Here is a 22,961-nt window from a genome sequence, read left to right as displayed (position 1 = left end):
TAACAACCACTGTGTTTACAGGTAAAAGGGCCATTTGTGAGAGATGTGTTGGCTGTAGGTGGAAGGTTAATTTTACATTGTGCTACAGCTGTGAGAAAAGTAAATTAAACCTTTGAGATGTTTCTACACAAGCAGAAGCATGAACAATGAATGCTATTGTATTTTAGAATTTTTGAACTTGTACCTTCCTACTGTTCCTGATCTTTTACATCCAATCTAGAGTTATAATGTAGCAGGTGGCTAACACAGTCTGACTCTGCCCAATAGTTTTTTTTTGTGGCCCTGCAAACCCTCCCACCCATTTCTCTTACTCCATAATTTGATTCTGTAATGTCAAAACAGTTTTGTGATCTCCAAATTTTTCCCCTTTTGAAAAATGGTCATGTCCGCATTTACACAGTGTTAGCTGGGCCCAATGCAGCCCTTGGCCTGAAAAAATTATATACCCTTGTTCTAATGCATAAAATACTGAAGAGGTGATATTTTCATAAAGTACAGTACTCCAGAAGCCATGAACTAGAGTCTCTTTTTAATGTATCTATATAAAAAATAATGAGCGATTTACAGGTCTCTTTCTAATCAGAACCTTAGAAGTGTATATATAAAGGTGCTGTACAATATATAAACATTTACATCCAGTACAACCATAGGTTTCTCAACATTCCAAGGCCACATTGCTAAAGTCATTTTATGCAGTTAAGTACAGATACAAAGTCTCTGGGTAGAAGGGCTCACATCAAACAGAGGACAACAAATTAGGTCACGCCATTAAAGGTTAAATTGCATATGGATAATGATTACTTGCTGAATAATGGAGGGGGGAACCATTTTAGTTTTACTAAGTCATCTTGATATTTCTGCAGTTTTCATTCAACACTATTCTGTGACAGAGTATAAGAGAATCTTGAAGGGATGTTTCATGATGTTTGTCAAGGTATTTAAACTACATAGGCTAACTCAAGTATTAAATATTTTCACAGTAATTTTCTACAATATTTGCACATACGTCCTACAGCAACTTGAGTTCTTAAATGAGAGAACAAAAGACACTTAAAAAACAATTTTCTTAATATTAAGAGTTTAACCAGTTGTTAGTCTTTTAAAAAAACAATTTCCTCTTAAGAACTGGTTTGTCTTGGTAGCATCACACCACAGAAATGCTTAGGAAAACCAAGTCCAAAGAATATAGGCATTTTAAAAACCTCCTGTTCAAAACAGGAATTCATATGAGCCACATTAAACTTTTAAAAACTCAGGGAAATTAATAAGCAACAGAGATATTGTTGGGATGTGAAAACACCATTTAAAAATAAAAAGCACAAACTCATGTGGAACTGTAAGATACTGTAAATTCACAGCCAACATACATACACCTTGCACAAATTCTTAAAAAGGTGAACAGATGTTCTAACATAACTTAAATGTGCATCATCACACCAGTATATGTTTCTGGGTGCCACATGAGTAACAATCCATCATGAAAGTGCAGGACTATTGCACAATAGACAACCTTGCACCTTTCAATTTCCCATTCTGACCAGCACCATCATGCATCCTATTGAGGGTCTGATTACAGGTACGTTTATGCTTTTGACTTTTCCTTCTCAAGCATTTTCACTGTCACTGCAATGGTCAGCTTGAGAGGTGGTGGTGGTGGTGGTGGTGGTGGTGAGGAAAGGGCTAATCGACAGCTTTCTAGAGACCTAGTGCTTTTAAATGGGCAATTGGATGTCACTTATGTCAGTTGCCTCTGATCAAGCTAGCAGGATAAGCACAGCAACAGTCACACAGGGACAGTCATACAAAACCAGTAACAATAGCACCAAGCAAGTACACCTCTTGAAGTAGTATTCCAGGCTTCAATTGTGAAATCATATCTCACACAGACAGCATCAAAGGAATTTCATTCTTCAGCAATCACAGTCCATTTCAAGAGTTCACAGGATTACCACTATCCTAGATATCTGCACCAATCTATTCCCCAGCACACTCTAAGCTTTCAGACCCAACAGGGCTAGGGGAAAAGGGTATGTCAGCAATCGAGTTGAATGCAAAGCAATAATCTTCTGAAAGTGACATCGCTAAAGCCCTCTGTGGCAAGCCTGTAGTTACTACGACACAATGCCAACTTCACCTGTTCTCCAGAATAAGGCTGAGCAGTGTCATGCAAAAGTGAAAATGGAACAGAAATGGTAAAACTTTGAGCAGATAGATGGGCTCTATACAGATAAATATTTCCAAACAGCAATGGGAATGACTTTTCTCTTTTTCCTACTGGTTCAGGGGAAATGACACAGTAACAGTAGTTACTGCACATGCAAAGAACTACACATGCAATGGAAGTGGAGAAGCTTGTCTCATTCAGTTCAACAGAGCAGTAAAACTGCCTAGAGTGCAACTGATAAAAAGAAAGGGTTAATAGGTCAGCAAAACAAGGAATGCCACCATTAGATTTTTTTTTAATGCTTGGACATTACTGTGCAAGAAAAACATTACTGTGCATTTTTTTTCTTTAGTAGATAGGGATTTCACAGTATAGAGGGGAGAGGAAGGGAGAAGAATGTTAGCAGTAGTAGACTTCTTAAAAGGCAATATTAACAATGTGTCCTTAATTTGCAGACATCCTTTTGCCACAGTGCTGCTATGCTGGAAGGAACTTGTTTTGACCCATCTCAAACACACACACACACCATGCAAAAAGCAAAACAAGCTCAAAACACTAAAGAACTTGCAGAACTTATTAACCAGACATTGCATTAAGACATTCCCAAAACAAACACACACAAGCAATGAAAGTTCCATTACAAAACATTCTGCATGTTTGAGAAATCATCACTTATACACTAGCTAACAGAACAGGTAAAAAAAGGACTGGAAGAGAAACTAATGGATGAAGGAAAGAAAGTAAGTTTAAGAAGAAAGGGGAAAGAGTAAAATACGAGTTGCCAGGGTGGAACCAGAAAAAGGAAATCTTGTTAAAAAAAATAAAATTGGAGAACAAGACTTGAAAGCTGGAAGAAAGAAGTCTAATACAATTAAAGAGCCTACTGGAGGGGGGAACTCCCTGACAAAATATGGAAATCTTTGATTTAGGGTAACATAAGGGGCGTGGATCAAACTCTTTGCTGAAATGGATCAAACTCACAAAAGCTCATTCAGAGGCTGCCAAATCCATTGCTAGAATGATGTAAAATTCAAAGTCTCCATTCTTGCAGCTTGCCATCTCCTCAAATCCCATCACAATTAACTTACACATCTGAGGTGCAAATGTGCTCCACTGTTAACATTCCTCACTATCATATTTACACTTACGCGGAAGTAAGAGAAGAACATAAAAAAATGGAAAACAAAGTAAGGTAACAGACTTCCAGTAATAGCGATAAGCAAGGACAATTCTTGAGAATTTGACTTTGGTGGATTGGTTTACTCTGCTGTGTTTTAAGATCTTGAATTTTGAGCCAAGGCAGGAAATATTCAAGTGTTTAGACAGCATTAAGCAAAAAACAACAACCAAACAACAGATGGGAGATGCTGACAAACAGCATGGCATTAAGCTTGAAAGCATATGCACACTCTGCATGTTTAATGTTAAAAGTGCTTGTTAAAAAATAAAAATAAGGATATAATTTTGTGGCAATCCTGAAGCCACTTCAATTTAATCACACTGGAATTAAGAGAACTGTTGTGATTTTAAAACTAATCATCTTTCAGATTTAAACTTGTATCACATATTTTAAAGATAGAACTGACAACTCAAGGTAGTTAAGAGAGCAAATGACAAAAAAGCACATATAAAGGGGCACTGTCCTGTTTAAAGTTATTATGCTGGTATTGACAGGTTTGAGGAGGGTGGAAGAGAGCTTTGTGAAAAAAGGCATTTGGGGCATGTTTGCTCCCTGACTCCAGAGAGCCAAGAAAACCAAGCACATCTAACTTCTTGCTTGAGCAGCGAGAACTCAGAAATATTCCCTATGTAAACATGCAGCATGCTTGAGTAAATACTCATTTTAACTCCCCCCCCCCTTTTCTGTGGCAGTGGAAAATGCAGAAGATTCAACAGGATACAGTAGATAACTTGGCACAAGAACAAGAGTAGTGAGTCATGATTACACTGATAATAGGCATTAAATAATTTTGTTCATTATCTCACAATACTATCAGAAAGCCTTAGCAGTGCAACATCAGGAGCAGCAGGACACCACCTTCAAAGGGACCAAAGGACAGCAGCTTTTGAAGAGTTTCATATATGCAATCCAAAAGGTCCTTCATGCAGCCTAATTTAACTTCCAATCAAATGTACTTTCTGTTCATCACAGTGTCTGAAAAAATGACAGTTTTGTGAAAAGAAAAACTGTTTTAAGTGGCCACATTAGAAACCTGATTAAAATATGTTCTAAAAAAAGGTTGTCAGTCAAACCCGTTTGTCAGTCACACCTGTTGCTTTTGTGACTCTGCTTGCACTTGGTACCTTCCAAGGTCCAGGAGTTATAGCTTTCTTCACAGGAGATCTGCTCTCAGTTTTGAAAACTCCATCCTCTTTGGTTTTATCAGCTGGCTCCAAGTCATTGTCTCTGTATTTGTTCAGGACAACAGGCTCTTCTGCTTCAAGCCTAGTGTTGTTATTCCCCAAAAGTACTGAATCATCAGGAAGACCTGCCATTTCTAATTGGTTAGAGCTTTTAATTTTTTCATCTTCCAGTGTTTTCTTTCTAAGCTGATTAGCCTCAGAAAGCGGAAGAGAATGCTCCTCTGACTTATAATGTGCTGTCTCTGAAGGGTATTTCTCATCCTTCCCAGATATGTTTTGCTTTGTGACTTTTATGCCTCCTAATTTCACTTTTTCTATTGGTAGCACAGTTGTGTGCTTTTCACTAACAGGTGTTCCACTTTTAAATTCTGTTAATCTTTGCTCTGTGTTCAGATTATCTCTGCTTCTTTCTTTCTTTGGATATTTCTGGGGACTGGCAGATCTGCCTCTCTTTTCCTTGACAGGGACTTTCCCAGTATCTGCACTCTCAGTGGTTCCCAGGTGCTTCTTGTCACGTCTTTTGGGACTTTCTGGCTGGTCTAAGCAACCCTTGGTGGTTTTTTTAGACTCACCCATTCGAGGGCTATTGCATGGTGCTTGATTATGGCCTTTGGAAGTACTATTGCTCAACTTTTTTGGGCTGGCTGATCTGCCTCTGCTGGTTGCATTGCCCACTGCCAACTGTGCAGTACTGTGTACCACCTTATCACCTGGACTGGAGGGGTGGTCCCGTTTGTTCACATTCTTTTGTGCAGAACTTGCATTTGTAATCTCCAAGTGGTTTTCCATTAAAGTGCTTTTCTTTTCAGGCACAGTTTTCTTCAGTTCTTCCAGTTTCTCAGGCATCTGGACTTTCACTAAAGCTTCTTCTGGTCCTGGCAAATGAGATGCTTCAGATGTGGAAGCAGAATGTGAAGATGAGGGAAGTGGTGTCTGTTCACCGTGTGTTACACTTGAGGACGTTGGATTCAAACTATCCAGATCACCTGCATCAGAACAAGGACAAATATGCCGCTAAGCAATAAGGATGTGTTCTTGGCATTATAAGCTATGTAAAAACACAACAACTCGTACTATGTAAAACCAACTTATGTCTCTATATGGCAAGACAACAAATTAGGTTTTACAGACTGTAGGTCATGTATTCTTTTGCTAATAACTGTATTTAACAAGTGCTGCATACCCCCCATAGGTGCACATCCTTCCCTCCCTTGCAAACCTTATTTCTTTGCATGCTCAACTCTTCCACTACAACAACAAAAAATTCCAATCTACATGAACTCACTTTCCTGTTAACCACAACACTGCACGATAATTAAAACAAGAGTCTTATTATTCCTTTACATTTCAGGGTAAGAATTTCTCCCATAGGGTCTAGGGAAGTGTGTGCATGGGGTTTGCAGAATGGGCTGGAGAGAGGATAAATGAAAGGGACACAAATCTTCAAAATGGTGCTGAGTATGTAGGGCACATTTAATTCAATGTAGCTTATAACAATTTTCATAAACCACCAACTCAAAAAAATAATAATTTGTGCTGGTGTACAATAAAGCCATGAAATAATAAAATACACAATTTTAATAAAAGAAACAAAATGTCCAATGCAGTTTGATTTCAACCTTTCTCAGAGGCAAATACTATAAATGAGTAGAGAACTTCAACAAAGCATGATGCCTTTAACCAGTTATAGTCTTTGATCCCAAGGAAGGTTGAAACTGAAATGTGCTGAGTATTTCACATCTTTCTTTAGAGTGCCCTACATACCTTTGCACTGTTTTGAGGCTTTACCTCTTTTTGTTTGTTTGTGTTTTCATGCTGCCCTCTGCTGTTTTTCTCAAGAGAGAGTAACCACCATGGTGCACGTAGAACAGTTGGGGGAAATCACTGATTTGGAGGATGTGCTAGGAAGGACATGATCTCTGCTGACACATGGAAAGGCTTTGGGATTTATTCTGCTTAGCTGGTAAGACTTGTGAAATGCAGGACTCCTAAAATTTATTCTTCTGCATCAGTGATAGGCTACACTTAAGCAATACATGCCAAAAGAGAACTGAAAACAAGGAGAGCGAAAAACTACTGGTTGAAGCAAATAAAAAGAGGTCAATCACAAGACATGCAGATTTACCAAGTCTTTAAGGAAAGACCAAGAAAAGCACTGAAAGCTTTAATGCTGCTCAGGTTTCACGTAGGAGCACAAACTGGAAGGAGCCAAACCTGAGGGAGGAAGAGAAAAAGCCCAGGACTATATACCAAAATCACAGCACACAGCAAAAGACTTTCATCAGAAATGTACGATTCACAAGCAGAATGCAAGAGCTGGCATAGCGAGAATAAAAAGAATCACACTATTCCTTACTGTCCTATGTTTGCAAGACCTGCTTGAGTATGCTCCACCAAGGAAGCCTGGTAGTCACAGTGTCTGAAATAAACAGGCCCTCAGGTCTCTTGTGTTTGCTCTTGTATGTGTGGACTGAGAGAAAGTGCTGAAAGATGCAGAAGTGTCCCTACCCCCCTTAGCCACCTTCTCAAGTTCCCATGTCTGTTTTGAATGTTTGTGCACCCAAAAGGGATCACCTCAATTTTCTTAGGGTTATTCAGTTAAGGGGCGAAGTCTGTTGCAAACTGCTCCACCCTTGTGGAAAGTTACTTTCAGACTAATACAGCTCAATATTACCCATTTGATTGACGTCACTTTCAGAGACTATTTGGCACAAATTCCTAAGGAATGAAACAAAGGGGTCCACTCATGGGAAAATAGACTGATCTCACAAGATCCTCTGGGGGCTGAGACTTCTGTGTCTTTATCAGTCCCTCCAAATATAGCACCCAACATGTTTCTTTTTCTCTAGTGCTGCCTTCCCTAACCAGGTAAAGTCCAGAGCTTGTAAGACTACAGCTTTCACCACCCCTGACTACTGGGCTATACTGAAGGGGTGCTGGCAGTTGCTGACCGTCTGGAAGGCACCACATTGGCTACCCTTGCTCTAGTGCATTTGAACATTATTTAGCTTTGACGGGGGGAATTTAATGCCTCTACATTATTCATGTCAATTCCTTCTCTGTGTGTGTAACCTCTGGAAAGACTTCAAGGACTTGTGGGTGTGGATGGCAAAGGACCTACATCACTGTTTCTCTTGGGGGATTGCTGAGGGTTGGTGAGTAGGGAGAACACTGCTGGGCCTTGGGGATATACCTCATTTCACTCTAAGTGATACAGGTAGACAAGGAAGAAGAAGAGCATAGAGTCAGCACAGAAGGAGGGGGAAATGGGGAAGGTTATTTCTAGGCAACTAGCTGACTCTGGCAAACAAAGCTCTCATGAAACTCTGATCTGCCTTCAGGTATGAAAGCAGATATAGATATAAGTCTGCCTGATCTTGTCTCTGGAGAAGATAGCAGAGTTAATGCTCTTCTAACACAGAAGAACAGCAGCATTTGCAACATACAGAACAGGCTAAGACAGCCACTCCCTCTCATTCATCAGCTCCATAAACAGGACAGAAGTACCATATTACCATGATCTGGTATTAAGCCAGTTCCTGGTCGCAAAAGAAGGAGAACTTTATTTCCTCCAGACTGAATCAATTCAATGGCTCGGGTATGGGTGATTCCTTGGGTTGGCTCCCCATTGATCTCAACAATCTGGTCCCCAACCTGAGGAGAGAAAAGCATCCATATTAAACACAAAAGGCACTTCAAATTCTTGCGTTATACATAGAACCTGTTTAAGTAAATCCTGTTTTGTTGCATATTCAATTCAAAGTGGCTAACAATATTCATACTGTTATAAAATCTGCTGAACTCACAGCACTGTCCATGAACAGCACCCCAATTATCACCTGGAATTCCAGGTACTGACCTGCCTTCTAGATAACTTCAAAACAGCTTTGCATTCTGTGAGCTGGCACATACATATGACTGCTGAAGGACAATGCTAAAGGCCAGCAGTGGAACTGGGGGCAGGGAGGGATGGAAGGGTTGTCATTGAGGTGTGAAATGCAACCCAAGAATTACAAAGTGTATATTGCAGTGTTGGTAACTGACCAGCAGATGCCACTGTTACATACAAGGTGCAGTCATTCCACACAATACAGGGCTGGATAGATCCTGATACCCCAGGGAGTAAGAGGGGGAGGGAACAGGTTCCATTTAAGGTGGGGAAGCAGCATCACATTCTAGTCATTTGGAGCAGTTTCTTGCTTGAAAAATAGAAACAACTCACAGTGCTGTGAAAAACTCCCTCTAGGTATTTACTGTGTGGTTGAAAAGGCATTTTGAAGGAGAAAGAGTTCATTTCAGTGAGAACATTCATTTAGGCAAGAAGATCTACATTGGCAGGAAAAAGCATGGGACAGCTCTGGAGGCTCCGATTTGTAACTGGTTTCAAGTTTTATTAGCTTATGTGTATTTTGTCCAATTACAGGCAAATTCACCACTCCCTTAGACTTCTGCAATAAAAAGTGTGGAAGCAATGCCTTAGCAGCCATATACCACAAGCAGCACAGCTGCATCTAGGTTCCTATAAACAAAATATACCACTAGAAACATCCTTGCAGATATAATTTCATTCTAAAATGAAAAGTGGTATATTGCAGTAATAAAATTTTCATCATTAAATTTCAGTGAACATCTCAGTGAACACAGTGAGAGTCTTGAGAAAGAGTGTGTTCAAAACTGCAACCAGCAGGGAAGAACTGTAAACAAAGTCTTCATTTTTCTCAGTGTTACCAGGTGACCAATGAGGTTACTCTGGGCAGATGGCCCTTATAGAAAATGGAAAGTATTTGTTTTATTTTATTTGTTTAGAAGTGTAAAGAAGAGAGTGTGATCCAATGAATAGTGTGCTGGAGTTCCAGTGCCCTGGAGCTACTTTTACAGGCTCCTGATGCACGCCCATTGTTAAAAAAAGGATGCCAATATGCCAAGTGGGACATATGCTTGGTAGTAGAGAAAGACATGGCTGTTGAGGTCGAGACTCTTGAAAAAGCAGCACTGACAAAGTCATAATAACATCAGGAGCTCACTCACTTGCTCATCCTCCAAAATGATATATAGCAACCTCTGTCAACATTGCCCTTCTGCTGACTACACAGGGCAATTTTTTATTTAACAGATTAAGTTCATGAATTCTAACATCAAGTTGCTTTCCTTTGGACTACATCAGTGAGACCGAGAGAGGGGTCTTCTTGTCTGGGCAGCCCACAACCTCCATAAACACTGCCCAGGCTTGCACCCCGGGGACGTTACTTTTGTGCCGCTATCTCAGCGGTTTGACTTCATCCCCGGACGTGCACTTCATTGTCTTAAGAGAGAGACGGATGCCAACAACAACAAAATCTACCAATTGAGGATAAATAATAATTTGTGCATCTGATGATGTGAACTCTATGAAAGCTTAACCTATAAAAGGCTTTGTCTTTCAGGTGCCACAAGTCTTATTGGTTTTGCTCAGGCATTGGCAACCTTGGCTCTCCAGATGTTTTGGAACTACAGCTCCCATGATCCCTGACCACTGGCCCTGTTAGCTAGGGATCACGGGAGTTGTAGTTCCAAAACATCTGGAGAGCCAAGGTTGCCTATGCCTGGTTTTGCTACTACAGAACATTAGCTTTCCCTCTGATGCTAATTAGAATGCCTAATTATCTAACTCAGGCATCCCCAAACTTCGGCCCTCCAGATGTTTTGGAATACAATTCCCATCTTCCCCGACCACTGGTCCTGTTAGCTAGGGATCATGGGAGTTGTAGGCCAAAACATCTGGAGGGCCGCAGTTTGGGGATGCCTGGTCTAACTGAGCAAGTCAGGGAATTGGGTCCTGTGATGTGCTTAGAGAAATTTTAGTGTCTCTTGAAACAGTTGCCTGGAAGTTATTTTCAAAAATAGGTGGTGTGGATTAACATATTCCCGAACAATGGCAATCCCCACAAAAATTGGCAGAGATGCCTTCCCAGGGAGCTGTGTTTTAAAAATATCCTGGAGGAAAATGCTACTCCTCATTCCTACAGCACAGCAGAAGTGCAAGGGAAAAATTGAAAAGCAGATCCTAAATGCAATTGATGAGCTCTAAAACCTGAAACAACGTCAGAGTCCTGGGAACTGTACATCTTCAATCATACTTAGTTCTCTATCATCAGTAAGTGCTACTTTCTTAGCTGGGGAAGCTTCAGTCACTGAAATTTTAAGAGGGAAGGTCCTAATGCAGATATGATTGCAAGTCAGTAAAAATAAAATAGAAGTAGTGCTGCAATACAGTGCTGCTTCCCTTGTGTATTTTGCAGGTTTCATAGCTGGATACCATGTGTACTCCAGGTAATGAGCGTACCACAGGGACCTACAGGAAGTTATGGCTTTGTGAACTAGGGCAGATGAGTAGCCAATGATTAGCACTGCCCCTGGCAGATCTGAGAAGAAGTACTCAGGAGCCCCTGACTCAGTTACCACTACAGCATGTTTCTTTTCATGAGAATCTGTTACCAGGAAGACCTGGTAGCAAATAGGATTTAAAACACACACCCACACACACCCACACACCCAAGATACTGCTATAGGAAAAAAAAATCAACATCAGTGCAAAAAGACTCCAGCAGTTGGATGCTTCATGTGCTACTTCCTCCTTTACAGTACACCCACAACATACCCAGGGGTTACGTTCCAGGGATCGTGCCTAAAGCCAAAATAATGTACAATCAAAACACACTGGGTTCAATAGCAGGGTAGGACTGCCAAAGTTATTTTCCCCGGAATCCCCTTTCCTTCTGCTATTTTAATTTAAAAATTTTTTTTTGCCACGTGCGGAATGCTGTATGTGCACAAGTTAATGTGCATAAATTGTGGGCTTACTGTATATTAAAAGATGTGTACTGCAATATACCAAACACACTGTTTAATGCCATGAGTGCATGGACTGGTGCAACTGTTCTGGACAGATCTCTAATCAGATCAGTTCAAGCAAGTTCCCATGTAATGTTGGAGGATGCATTGGTATTTTTCTTCCTCCTTCACACAGGCCCCCATGCCATCTTTGTGTGTGGGGGGGTCTCTTAAACCTCCAGAATAGATTTTAGGGGTGCACAGGGGGCTATGGGAGGAAGCATAAATTGCATTTGTAGAACTTTGCTGCACAAGGGAGAAAAATCACAATTAGATGTCACCTTCAATTTTAAAATTGTAAATGTTTGTCACTAATTCATGCATTTGCTTATATGCTTTTGACACCTACTTTGGCATTTGCCAACATAAGCTACTTATTATTTCATGATAATAGAGGTTATCTCTCCCTTTTCTACTGATTCACCATTAGGTATATTAGTGTCTGGGTGCAACTGTATAAATTCAAGATTAAAGGGGGGGAGGAAGGGGGGAAACATGAATATGAAATTCAAGTTTGGGGCTCTAGTGAGATGAAGCCCATAGCATATTTCTGGAAAAAAACAAGTACACCCTTAGAGCAGGGACAGTCAACAAGGTGGCCTCCAGATGCAGTTGGACTACAACTACCACCATCCCTGATTATTGGCCATCCTGGCCAACAACTGGAGACCGCCACATTGGCTATCTTTGCTGAAGAGTTCCAACAAACACTCTGGTAACTATTTAGGAGTTGATGCAAACAAGGCAGAGTGGCGATGACAATACTTATTCTGTATAAATAGTAATAATAGTAATAATAGTAGTAGTAATAATAATAATAGTAATAATAATAATAATAATGTAATAAGGCCTGAAACAGCAAGCAAGGTCGGCCAATTTAGTCTTTAAGAATCTTAGGTGATTAAGCCCACCCCACCCCACCCCAAAACACCTATTAGATACTCACATGAATTCTCCCATCTTTAATGGCAGGGCCATCTTCAGCAAGCCGAAGAATAAACAACCCCATGTTATACTCCTTTCCTCCCCGAAGGCTAAATCCAAAACCTCGAGGACCTCTCTCCAATTCTACAGGATAACATCCTGGGATCTGAGCAGAAAACATAGAGCAGACTTAGATCACGTTGGAGAGAGACATTCCTTACTATACTGTTAGAGAAAGCTTCAATTTCTTAAATTCAAAGAATGATCTAAGCAGAAATGAAGTTCACATCTCAGGTAACGTTCAGATATATATATACCTTCAGCAATGCACCCAGGAAGAGCTCAGGCACAAGCTTAAATTCATTAACTCAGTGAGATCATGAATTTGGGGTCTCTCAGTTCTGTTATTTACTTCTCCATACAGTGAAGAAACTGGGGAAGAAAGTGAGCCTAAGCCAGATCCTGATCTCTCCTCAAGTACAAGCTCAGGGAGAAAAAGTTGACTCAGGCAGATCTTAACATAAGATTGCAAATGAAAAGTGGCTTTCCTAAAGAACATCCTGATTTTTATTTTGACTGAGAGCCAAGCCCCCATATAGGGGCTGCTGAAAAGTGCTTACCCGACTTTGGTCTCCATGCTGCAGATGTAGCATTTAAAAGTGTTTTGCCCTATATATTAGCTCAGGGGTAGGCAACCTAAGGGCTGGATGCAGCCCAATCGCCTTCTGAATCTGGCCTACGGACAGTCCAGGAGTCAGCATGTTTTTACATGAGTAGAATGTGCCCTTTTATTTAAAATGCATCTCTGGGTTATTTGTGGGGTATAGGAATTCGTCCCCCATCCCCCCCCAAATAGCCCGGCCCACCACATGTTCTGAGGGATGGTGGACTGGCCCACGGCTGAAAAAGGTTGCTGACCCCTGTATTAGCTGATATGTATGCACATATTTGCGCCAGCAATAGCCAATGACAGGGATATGCAATATAGCTCAATGTTTATTTAGTCATATTGGGTGGAATCCAATGAAGTGCTAAGTCAATAGTTTGTCAGCACAAGGATTTATGCTTGTGCAATGGAACATTCTTTCCCTTTCCTCACCCCATATCCCCTACGGAATTAGGGTTTCTCCTAATCCTCTGGTGCAGATTTAGTAATTCCTCAACTAATTCTACATGTAGACTCTATTTACTTTAAAACTTAAAAGGCCAACATAAGTTCTTCCAAAAAGGATGCAAACGTGCTCTTTCCCATTTCTTTAGCACCAAAGTCTAGGCTAGAAACTCTACACAACTGTAATAGCTATGCCTCCCCCCCTTTCTGTTACTTTTAGAAGTATGAGGATTTAGTGAGAAATTATTATGAGTCCCTGGAAATAAAACTATTCTAGCTTAACCAGTTAGGGATAAACTGAAGTTGCAGTGACATTTTAAGTTCTTTATCAAAAGTAGCCAAGGCTTCTTCCACAGATGTAACCCAGCAAGCTTTATGTAAAGCATAGCACTCCATCCTTAACAGACAACCAGATCTTCCAATAATATCCCAATTTCCCACTTCATATTGATTCTAGTCACCTGAAGATTAAATGATTTTTTTTAAAAAAAAAAACCTGCTAGTTTAAGACCAGAGTTCAGACTGTCTCATGTTGGCTCAAGCTCTACAAAGCTGAGAAATGAAAAGATAAGGTTGACATTTTAACAGGAATGATGCTATGCAATGTCACAAATTGTGCTTTCTTACAACTTACCACCCATGCGCCCACACCTTTGCTTGTTTTTTCAGGCCCAAATCCTGATGTGGAGGATGGATTGCCTAGGACCAGCAAACATGTCCCATGTTGTCCTAGTCCTGCATTGTCTTATGAAGCACCTGAGCCTTACTGTAATGCTAGAGGAATTCTTCTGCAAGTTGTGGTTTACTATTAAACACTACATTTTGTTAAATGTGGCCATGCATAGCTGTGGGATGAACAGCTGCAGGGTGGCTGTTTGTATGTGTTAATGGTGCCCATGACAGTTTGTCAGGTTTCCAAATGTGCCCCAAAACCTATGAAGATTGGCGAACTCTGGTACAGTCAGTGTATTGCACTGCTACAGGCATTGCACATGGCAACCACCAGATGGCTCCTGAATTCAGAACAATACATTCTATGAGGTCTCCTTCCAAATTAGCCCATCTCCACCCTCAAAACCACCAATGCAGTTCCTGCACTTTAAGTATTCCAATCAACCATGTGGAATTATGTTCTGCACAAAATGTGGCTGCTGCCTCTTTAATTTCTAAGCTCCAATACATGAACCACTTGACATATATGAAGTCAGAAGCGATGCTAACATAGCATAACAGAATTGTAGAGTTGGAAGGGATCCAGAGGTTTATCTAGTCCAACCCCCTGCAATGTAGGAATCTTAACTAAAGTATCCATGACAGATGACGATCCAACATCTGCTTAAGAACCTCCAAGGAAGGAGAGTTCACAATCTCCCAATCTTCCACTGTTGAAGAGCTCTGCCCCAAAGTTCTTGATAGATTTGAACCAGTCCTTGGAGTTCAAAGCAAGGAGTTTCATGAATTTTGCTGCTTTTATAGCGTTTGTAGAATATCCAGTGCAGTGACTGTGACACAAAGTCTTACCTATCCCTATAGTTGCTATGGGAAGTTTCGGCCTCAAACAATAGATACCAGTTTAACAGAGCTCTTCTCCAGATAAGAGTTTATACCTGAGATGGTTTGCTTCCTGTGACAGATGAAACACCTTCTGATGACGAGAAGTGCTTGAAACTGTTGCATTGTTCTTTTCCAGTATCAGCTTCTATAGCACTCCTGAAATTAAAGGAAGCAGAGGGATGTTTGTTTATTTATATAAACTGGGGCAACCCACTCAGCTGGGCAGGGTAATCATCATCATCATCATCATCATCATCATCATCCTGGTCAATAACTAAAGTTTTATGGGAAACTTGAAACAAAAATGAAAACCATGATATAAATATATCTCCCAAGACAGATGTATACCAACAACAACAATTGTGGCCTTCAGTGGCAATGTAATCATGTCCTACATGCCACTGCTGAAATCTGAAATAGCTCTAGATCAGGCATCGGCAACCTCCGGCCCATGGGCCGGATCCAGGCCACGGAGGCCATTTATCCGGCCCACGAACAGCCCGGTCACTGAGCCGCCCGCTCGGCAAGTCCCCCGTGCTGCACAGTCGCCGGAAATCGCTTCTGCACAGGCGCAATTTCCAACATTTGTGCAGCCGCAGAAGTGATTTCCAGCGCCCCGGACATGGGCATCGCGGTGCCGGAAATCACTTCTGTGCATGTCCAGCCGACAGATGATAGTCTGTTGGAATGCTCCAGCCCATGGCCGGAAAACATTGCTGATGCCTGCTCTAGATGAAAACTGGAGAGCATCCATGGCGTTATCAGCTGGCAGGACAGTGGCTTTGGGAATACTGATTCTCTGCAGTGCTTTGAAGGGGAAGAAGGAGAGTTTTTCCATGCTCTGCCTTTGCTTGGAAAATTCTCCCTTTAAGATCAGTAAGATTGGGACTTAAAGCAGGAGGGAGAGTGAGTCTTGCAAAGCCTTTTGAGGGTCTCGCCCTCTTCCCTTTTATGTCCTTAATCTTATACCAGCCTTTAATCTCCACCCATGGGTTGATGAATGGAGATTAAATCCTGCTGCCTAAGCGAGTGATCCTGTTCCCTGCTGAGAACAGGAACATGCAGCCAATGTAGGAAGGTGCTGAAACTGAATGGTTCCTGGGGATTGACCATGTAGGAGGCTTCTTAGTGACAATAGTATTCTGCTTAACAATCCTAACATGTCATTGTCTTTTTTATTGCAGCTTTTGCCTGCCTTCTGAATAGAGCCCTGGGGAAGGGAGGAAAGACAACAGAAAAAGCAAAGCCAAAAAGGGTGCAGGGCAGAGGTGGGGGAAGAAGAGGCTTTCTTTAAAATATAAAGTGGGGGGAGGGAGACTGACAATGATTTTGAACAAAGGGGAGAGTTTGATTCAGAGAAGCAATTTTTTTTTGGGGGGGGGAGTCTGGAGAGACGGAAGAGGAATAAATGGAAGAAAAAGCTCCATCCTGGGCAGGAAAAGAACTAGAGGAGGTGTCTTGGGTTATATGTCATGATGAGTTTCCCTGCTTTCCTAGGCATAACCCACCCAGCATGAAGCAACATACACACCATATTTTTCCGTGTATTGGATGAGGTTTTTTTACTCAAAAATCCCATCAAAAAACTGGGGTCGTCCAATACATGGGTAGTGGCATGGGGGGGGGGAGCGGTGCGCCGCCAGCCAGCTCATTGGCGGGAGTGCAACTTCCCTCAGTGCTGCTGTGTGTGCTCCCTGGGTCATTTCTTGCGTATGGCGGCAACGGGGGAGGTTGCGCTCCCGGGAGTGCAACTTCCCCTGATTCTGCTGCGCGCAGGAAACGATCTAGGGAGCGTTTCCTGCCCGCAGCTGCGTGGAGGGAGAGGCTCAACAACTCTGGTCCATCTCCTCTCATTTTCCTAAAATTGAGTCCCCCAAAATAGGGGGGGGTCTTATACAAGGGGGCGTCCTATGGACAGAAAAATACGGTACTTCATATTTTATAGAGCAGGGAATTTTCCCCCAGGGCTAATTCATGCCCAATTCATTTGGCCCATGATGCTGGGATCTGTGTCTCCTGGAGCAAAAGAGGTTTCCCACCCTTGGTGTAAACATAACCTTCAAGAAACCAAAGGAGCACAAGTCCTCTGCACTGGGACTAGATCAATTCCTGAGTTAAGAAAGCGCCCCAGAAAAGACAAAAAGAGTTACCTTCTTGCCTCCCTTTTTTCAAAGGGGCCTTAAATTAAGAAAAAACAAAAGTATTTGTACCTGTCAGTAGGCAAAGAGCTGGCTGGCAGTGTTCCCATCGGCCGATGCTGTAGGGCTGGACTCTGCTTGGCAGAGTTTGTTCCTGATGGGGGACCACGATGCTCTGATCAAGACAGAAGAGAGAGATTAGAAGTACCCTGCACATGACAGTATTTTTAAAAGGAAAAAATATGTCAAATATACTACTTTGTGGCTTCTGGTTCTGCTCTGCCTTAATGGAGCCAACCCCCATGACAGCGGGAGATTGTTGGCGAAGAAAAAACAAGAATGATTGAGGGCAATTATCCTTGCAAATTACCCCCAGGAACAGGGAGAATGAGCTTTACTCGCAGTTTGTCTTGGTACCTGACTCTCGCTCCGGCATGGAATGCTGGGGGCAAGGAGACACTGAGCATAAAAGCACTTTGCCTGCCAAAACCCCTCCAATGTCACCATTAAGAAGCAGAGGTTCTCCTGTTAATTAGAGTTTAATTGGACTAAAGTACTGACATGTGCTAGAAGAGATGAGATCACAAACTGTGGAACAAACCAACTGCAAGGACTTTAAGGTTTGAACTTGAGATAAGACTTCATTCGGTGCAAAAGACGGTGGTGGTGGAGAGCCTATGGTTTTTTTATTTATAGTTTTATTCTCTACATTTATGATTCGGCAACCCTCCTCTGAATGTTAGTCCAAATTATACTTGTACAAGCGAGGATGGAAGAAATTGGATTATAAATATGGAATATAACATCAAACGGAACTGTATGTGAAAAAAGGAAAAAGGGAGGAAAGCTCTATTTTGCAAAAGGTTCATGATGGAAACTTAGAGCTGACTCTGCCCCATCCTTTATTATTTACAAAGTGAACTGAATAACATGAAGAGGACTTGGAATTCAATTTAATTGGAAGTATAATTGCTCATATATCTTCAGTTGGAAGGAAGGATGAAAGGATGTCTGTGAACTGCCAAGGAATTGTTAAGATTCTTTATTGAGTTATCTGCAGTTTGACAGACTGCTCTTCTTCCCAGGCTGAAAAAAATGGTGACAACAGGTTATTTACTGGGACAGAGGGATACAGAAATTTTTGGAACAACAATGGGATATTAGCTCTGCCCAAGGCATGACAGATAACAGCAACAACCAGGGGAAAGAAAGACATAACATCTTATAAGGACAGGAAGAAACACCACGGACAAAATAATTGCCACAAACAGGAAGAACAAGTTTGAATTCCTCACTTGTAGTTTTATAAATCATTTAATGTGTCAACACGAATAGAATTTATTAATATTGCAGTTGTTATTGAAATTAATAAGTTTTTGGAATGGAGAAATAAAGAAAACCATGAAACCATCAAATCTAGGATGCAGGGGGCAACTTTCTCTAAATTACATAATTCGGTATTTGAACAATTGGCATTAATAATTATCTTATAAATTGATATTGTTATAATGAGGCTATTTTTGGACTGTAATTGAAAACTAATAAAAATTATTACAAATATACTATTGTTTCCCGCTGCTCTACCTAGACATGAAATGTTGCTGCTAGCCTCATAAGGATTCAATTTACTGTCTGAGAAAGGTCCCTAAATACTAGGCGTGCACATGAGCTATGTATGCATTCTGAATAATTAGGTGAACTGAGGTGATTTGGGATAATCTTTCATGTTACAAGGAGTGTCAAGACAGATCAGTGAGTGCCCATCTTCTGGGTTGCCTCAGTTTTTCCATAAAATTAAATGCATGACCATGTTTTTATTATCACTACTATTTATTAAATAAAGAAAGGTTAAGACTTTTTCTTTTCATTAAAAAATTGAAATTCCCTACTTGATGGATCTGCTTGACTATTGTCAGGCTTATGGACTCTGGAGGGGGTTGTCTGCAAATTTCATCTACTTATGTGAAAAGGAATAAAGTTGCAGCAGTTCTTAAAATCCCACATTATATTAAATGGAGACAAAACAGGTTCAGTTTTAAGAGATCTGATTTGGACATGGATAATGAATCAAAATGGAACTGCAGAGTGGAACAGCAGATCAGGCTGCCTCCAAATGCTAGACACAAGACCAATTTTGAATCTTAGCAGAATTATCTGAATAAGGCATTACTGGTGCCTCTGCCTCCAACACAGCATACACAGTGATTAGATGAGAGGTGGCAAAACGCTCCAAATGTTGTTGGATTCCAACTCCCATCAGCCCCAGCTAGCATGGCAAATGGCTAAGGATGATCAGCACTGGAATCCAGCAACATCTGGATTCCTTTTCCCTGGATTAGATGCTCACAGTAAGCCCAGCCACACTTACAAAAAGAAATGCTTTCTGAAACATAAGGCGCCTCTGCCACTCAGAAAGGAACAAAGCATATTCAAACAAAACAATCTCCCTCAGTGAAAAACCTTAAAGAATAGATTTTAGCCCAGTATGAACTGGTAAATCTTGGAAGAAGCAAAAAGGCTTGCATAACTTTTATTCTAATGTCACTAGGTGTGCTGAGTTAATGCCTTCCCTCCTTTAATGCAAATTCATTCACATCTGCAATACCTTGTGGTAAGATCAATGGCCTTAACACTATTCATCAACATAAGATTTCTACATTAGGTTCCATTTTCCCAGCCATGCAAGAAAACCCTGTAGAGTTCAGCACAGGATTGCTTGGCCTTATTCCTATGAAATGCCTTGAATATCCCCGCCCCATGAAGACAAATGTCAACATTTTCTCCTGTTTTACACTCAAGAGTTTTAATTAATAAGCACAGGTAGGGAAAAGGCCATCTGTCTGTACTCATTCCTCTCTCCACTGCTCACCCTCTTCTGCCTGCATTTTTACTTTCTACATGACTGGGGCTGACAAGCTTCTGTTTTGAGCAAAATGCTAACATAATGCTTTGTGGAGCATGAAGCACAATTTGTTTTTCTTCAAATTAAAGGGACTATTGGAACAAAAAAGAGAGAAAGTTAAAAGTTGGCATTTCTAGATGTTAAAAAGGGTTTAATTGTGGGCTTTTAATTTCTAGTTTATGATGTTTCAACTAATGGAAACACAACAGGGAAAAGCAAAGCCAGTAGTAGTTAGAATGCTATAGTAGATGCAGGTTCAAAATCTGTTTTTCTTTCTTTGATTATAGTCCTACTGATCAGTTAATGGATGGAGGTATAGATCATCCTTATGAAACAGAACATAAGAAGAACCTGCTGCCAATGGTCCATCTGGTTCAGCATCCTGTTCTCACTGTAACAGGACCCGTGCACAAGTCCACCCTCCTCTCCAGCAATTTATTCCTACTACTTAACCAATTCCTGATCCACAAGGCCCTCTTATTCCATGGCTGCTATGCTTACTTAGGAATCTTTGGTGAACTACCTTGTCAAAAGCATTTTGAAAAACTGAAATACACTATGTCAGGCATCCCCAACCTGCGGCGCTCCAGATGTTTTGGCCTACAACTACCATGATCCCTAGCTAACAGGACCAGTGGTCAGCGATGAATTGTAATCCAAAACATCTGAAGGGCCGAAGGTTGGGGGTGCCTGCACTATGTTAACCATTTCACTAATGCTTGTTGGCACTCTCAAAAAACTCTAATACGTTTGTGATATGGGACTTGCCCTTGCAGAAACCACACTGGCTCTGCTTCAGCAAGCCTTGTTCTTGTATATGCTTGGTTATTTAATCCTTAACAATACTTTCTGCCAGTTTCCCCAGGACAGATGTTAAATTAATTACATGCCTATAATTTACAGGATCTCCCTGGATTCAGTTGTTAAAATTGGTGTTATCTTGGCTAGTTTGCACTTTTTAGGTATGGAGGCTGATCTTAGGTACAAGCTACTTATTTTTGTTAGAAGATCAACCATTTCACAGTTGAGGTCTTTTGAGAACTCTCTGGCTGATGCCATCTGGACCTGGTGACTTGTCAGTTTTTATTTTGTCCATTAGGCCTAAAACTTCATATCTTGTCACAACCATTTGCCTAAGTTCCTCAGATTCCTTTCCTGCAAAGAAAGATGCAAAGAATTCATTCAGCTTCTCTGCAATCTCTTTATCCTCCTTTAGCACACATTTGAATCTCTTGACATCCAAAGGTCCAACCTCTTCCTTAGACTAGGGTTGCCATATTTCAAGAAGTAAAAATCCAGGTGACCAAGCAGCTTGTTGTTGTTGTTGTTGTTTAGTCGTTTAGTCGTGTCCGACTCTTCGTGACCCCATGGACCATAGCACGCCAGGCACTCCTGTCTTGCACTGCCTCCCGCAGTTTGGTCAAACTCATGTTCGTAGCTTCGAGAACACTGTCCAACCATCTCGTCCTCTGTCGTCCCCTTCTCCTAGTGCCCTCCATCTTTCCCAACATCAGGGTCTTTTCCAAGGATTCTTCTCTTCTCATGAGGTGGCCAAAGTATTGGAGCCTCAGCTTCACGATCTGTCCTTCCAGGGAGCACTCAGGGCTGATTTCCTTAAGAATGGATAGGTTTGATCTTCTAGCAGTCCATGGGACTCTCAAGAGTCTCCTCCAGCACCATAATTCAAAAGCATCAATTCTTCGACGATCAGCCTTCTTTATGGTCCAGCTCTCACTTCCATACATCACTACTGGGAAAACCATAGCTTTAACTATACGGACCTTTGTCGGCAAAGTGATGTCTCTGCTTTTTAAGATGCTGTCTAGGTTTGTCATTGCTTTTCTCCCAAGAAGCAGGCGTCTTTTAATTTCGTGACTGCTGTCACCATCTGCAGTGATCAAGGAGCCCAAGAAAGTAAAATCTCTCACTGCCTCCATTTCTTCCCCTTCTATTTGCCAGGAGGTGATGGGACCAGTGGCCATGATCTTGGTTTTTTTGATGTTGAGCTTCAGACCATATTTTGCGCTCTCCTCTTTCACCCTCATTAAAAGGTTCTTTAATTCCTCCTCGCTTTCTGCCATCAAGGTTGTGTCATCTGCATATCTGAGGTTGTTGATATTTCTTCCGGCAATCTTAATTCCGGCTTGGGATTCATCTAGTCCAGCCTTTCGCATGATGAATTCTGCATATAAGTTAAATAAGCAGGGAGACAATATACAACCTTGTCGTACTCCTTTCCCAATTTTGAACCAATCAGTTGTTCCATATCCAGTTCTAACTGTAGCTTCTTGTCCCACATAGAGATTTCTCAGGAGACAGATGAGGTGATCAGGCACTCCCATTTCTTTAAGAACTTGCCATAGTTTGCTGTGGTCGACACAGTCAAAGGCTTTTGCATAGTCAATGAAGCAGAAGTAGACGTTTTTCTGGAACTCTCTAGCTTTCTCCATAATCCAGCGCATGTTTGCTATTTGGTCTCTGGTTCCTCTGCCCTTTCGAAATCCAGCTTGCACTTCTGGGAGTTCTCGGTCCACATACTGCCTAAGCCTGCCTTGTAGAATTTTAAGCATAACCTTGCTAGCGTGTGAAATGAGCGCAATTGTGCGGTAGTTGGAGCATTCTTTGGCACTGCCCTTTGGCACCAAAGCAGCTAAACAAAAGTTATTCAGCTTTTTTTCTTTTTGCAAAATTTTTGACTTTTTTTGAGATTGCTAGCAGGGCCACCGCCGTCTGGCACTGCCGATCGCACAATCCCCCAACAGGGAAGAGGCAGAGGGCCAGCTCCAAACACTTGCCAGGTTCTGGCAACCCCAGTCCCAGCTCTCATTAGCATTTCAATCCTCCGTTGCTGGATGTGTGATTGTTACATCACATGTCAGTGTTTACTTTCTAGGCTTGGATAATGTGAGAACGGAAGTCAATCTTATCTCTCTT

The 22,961-nt window shown here is 41.4% G+C and overlaps 1 protein-coding gene across 3 annotated transcripts in view; it reads right to left on the bottom strand.

Moving 5' to 3' along the window:
* Window positions 1-509: 509 nt before the first annotated feature.
* The window catches only part of MAGI3 (membrane associated guanylate kinase, WW and PDZ domain containing 3), a 124,970-nt gene continuing 102,518 nt past the window's right edge, over window positions 510-22,961 (bottom strand). For 2 of the 3 annotated variants that reach the window (XM_035122261.3, XM_088674395.1), the window contains exons 17-21: window positions 17,198-17,300; window positions 15,041-15,143; window positions 12,345-12,488; window positions 8,044-8,182; window positions 510-5,514 (exon numbers count right to left, since the gene is read on the bottom strand). In XM_035122261.3, the coding sequence (XP_034978152.3) occupies window positions 4,412-5,514; window positions 8,044-8,182; window positions 12,345-12,488; window positions 15,041-15,143; window positions 17,198-17,300 (1,592 nt within the window). In that variant the 3' untranslated portion in view covers window positions 510-4,411. Of the gene's footprint in view, window positions 5,515-6,653; window positions 6,743-8,043; window positions 8,183-12,344; window positions 12,489-15,040; window positions 15,144-17,197; window positions 17,301-22,961 lie in introns of all 3 variants that reach the window. The other variant, XM_035122263.3, reaches the window with a different exon arrangement.

The sequence above is a fragment of the Zootoca vivipara genome, chromosome 7, assembly GCF_965207765.1.
Source record: "Zootoca vivipara chromosome 7, rZooViv2.hap1.1, whole genome shotgun sequence".
Taxonomy (NCBI): Eukaryota; Metazoa; Chordata; class Lepidosauria; order Squamata; family Lacertidae; genus Zootoca; species Zootoca vivipara.
The sequence above is the reverse complement of the archived record's forward strand: the minus strand, read 5'-3'. Positions and strand labels throughout refer to the sequence as shown.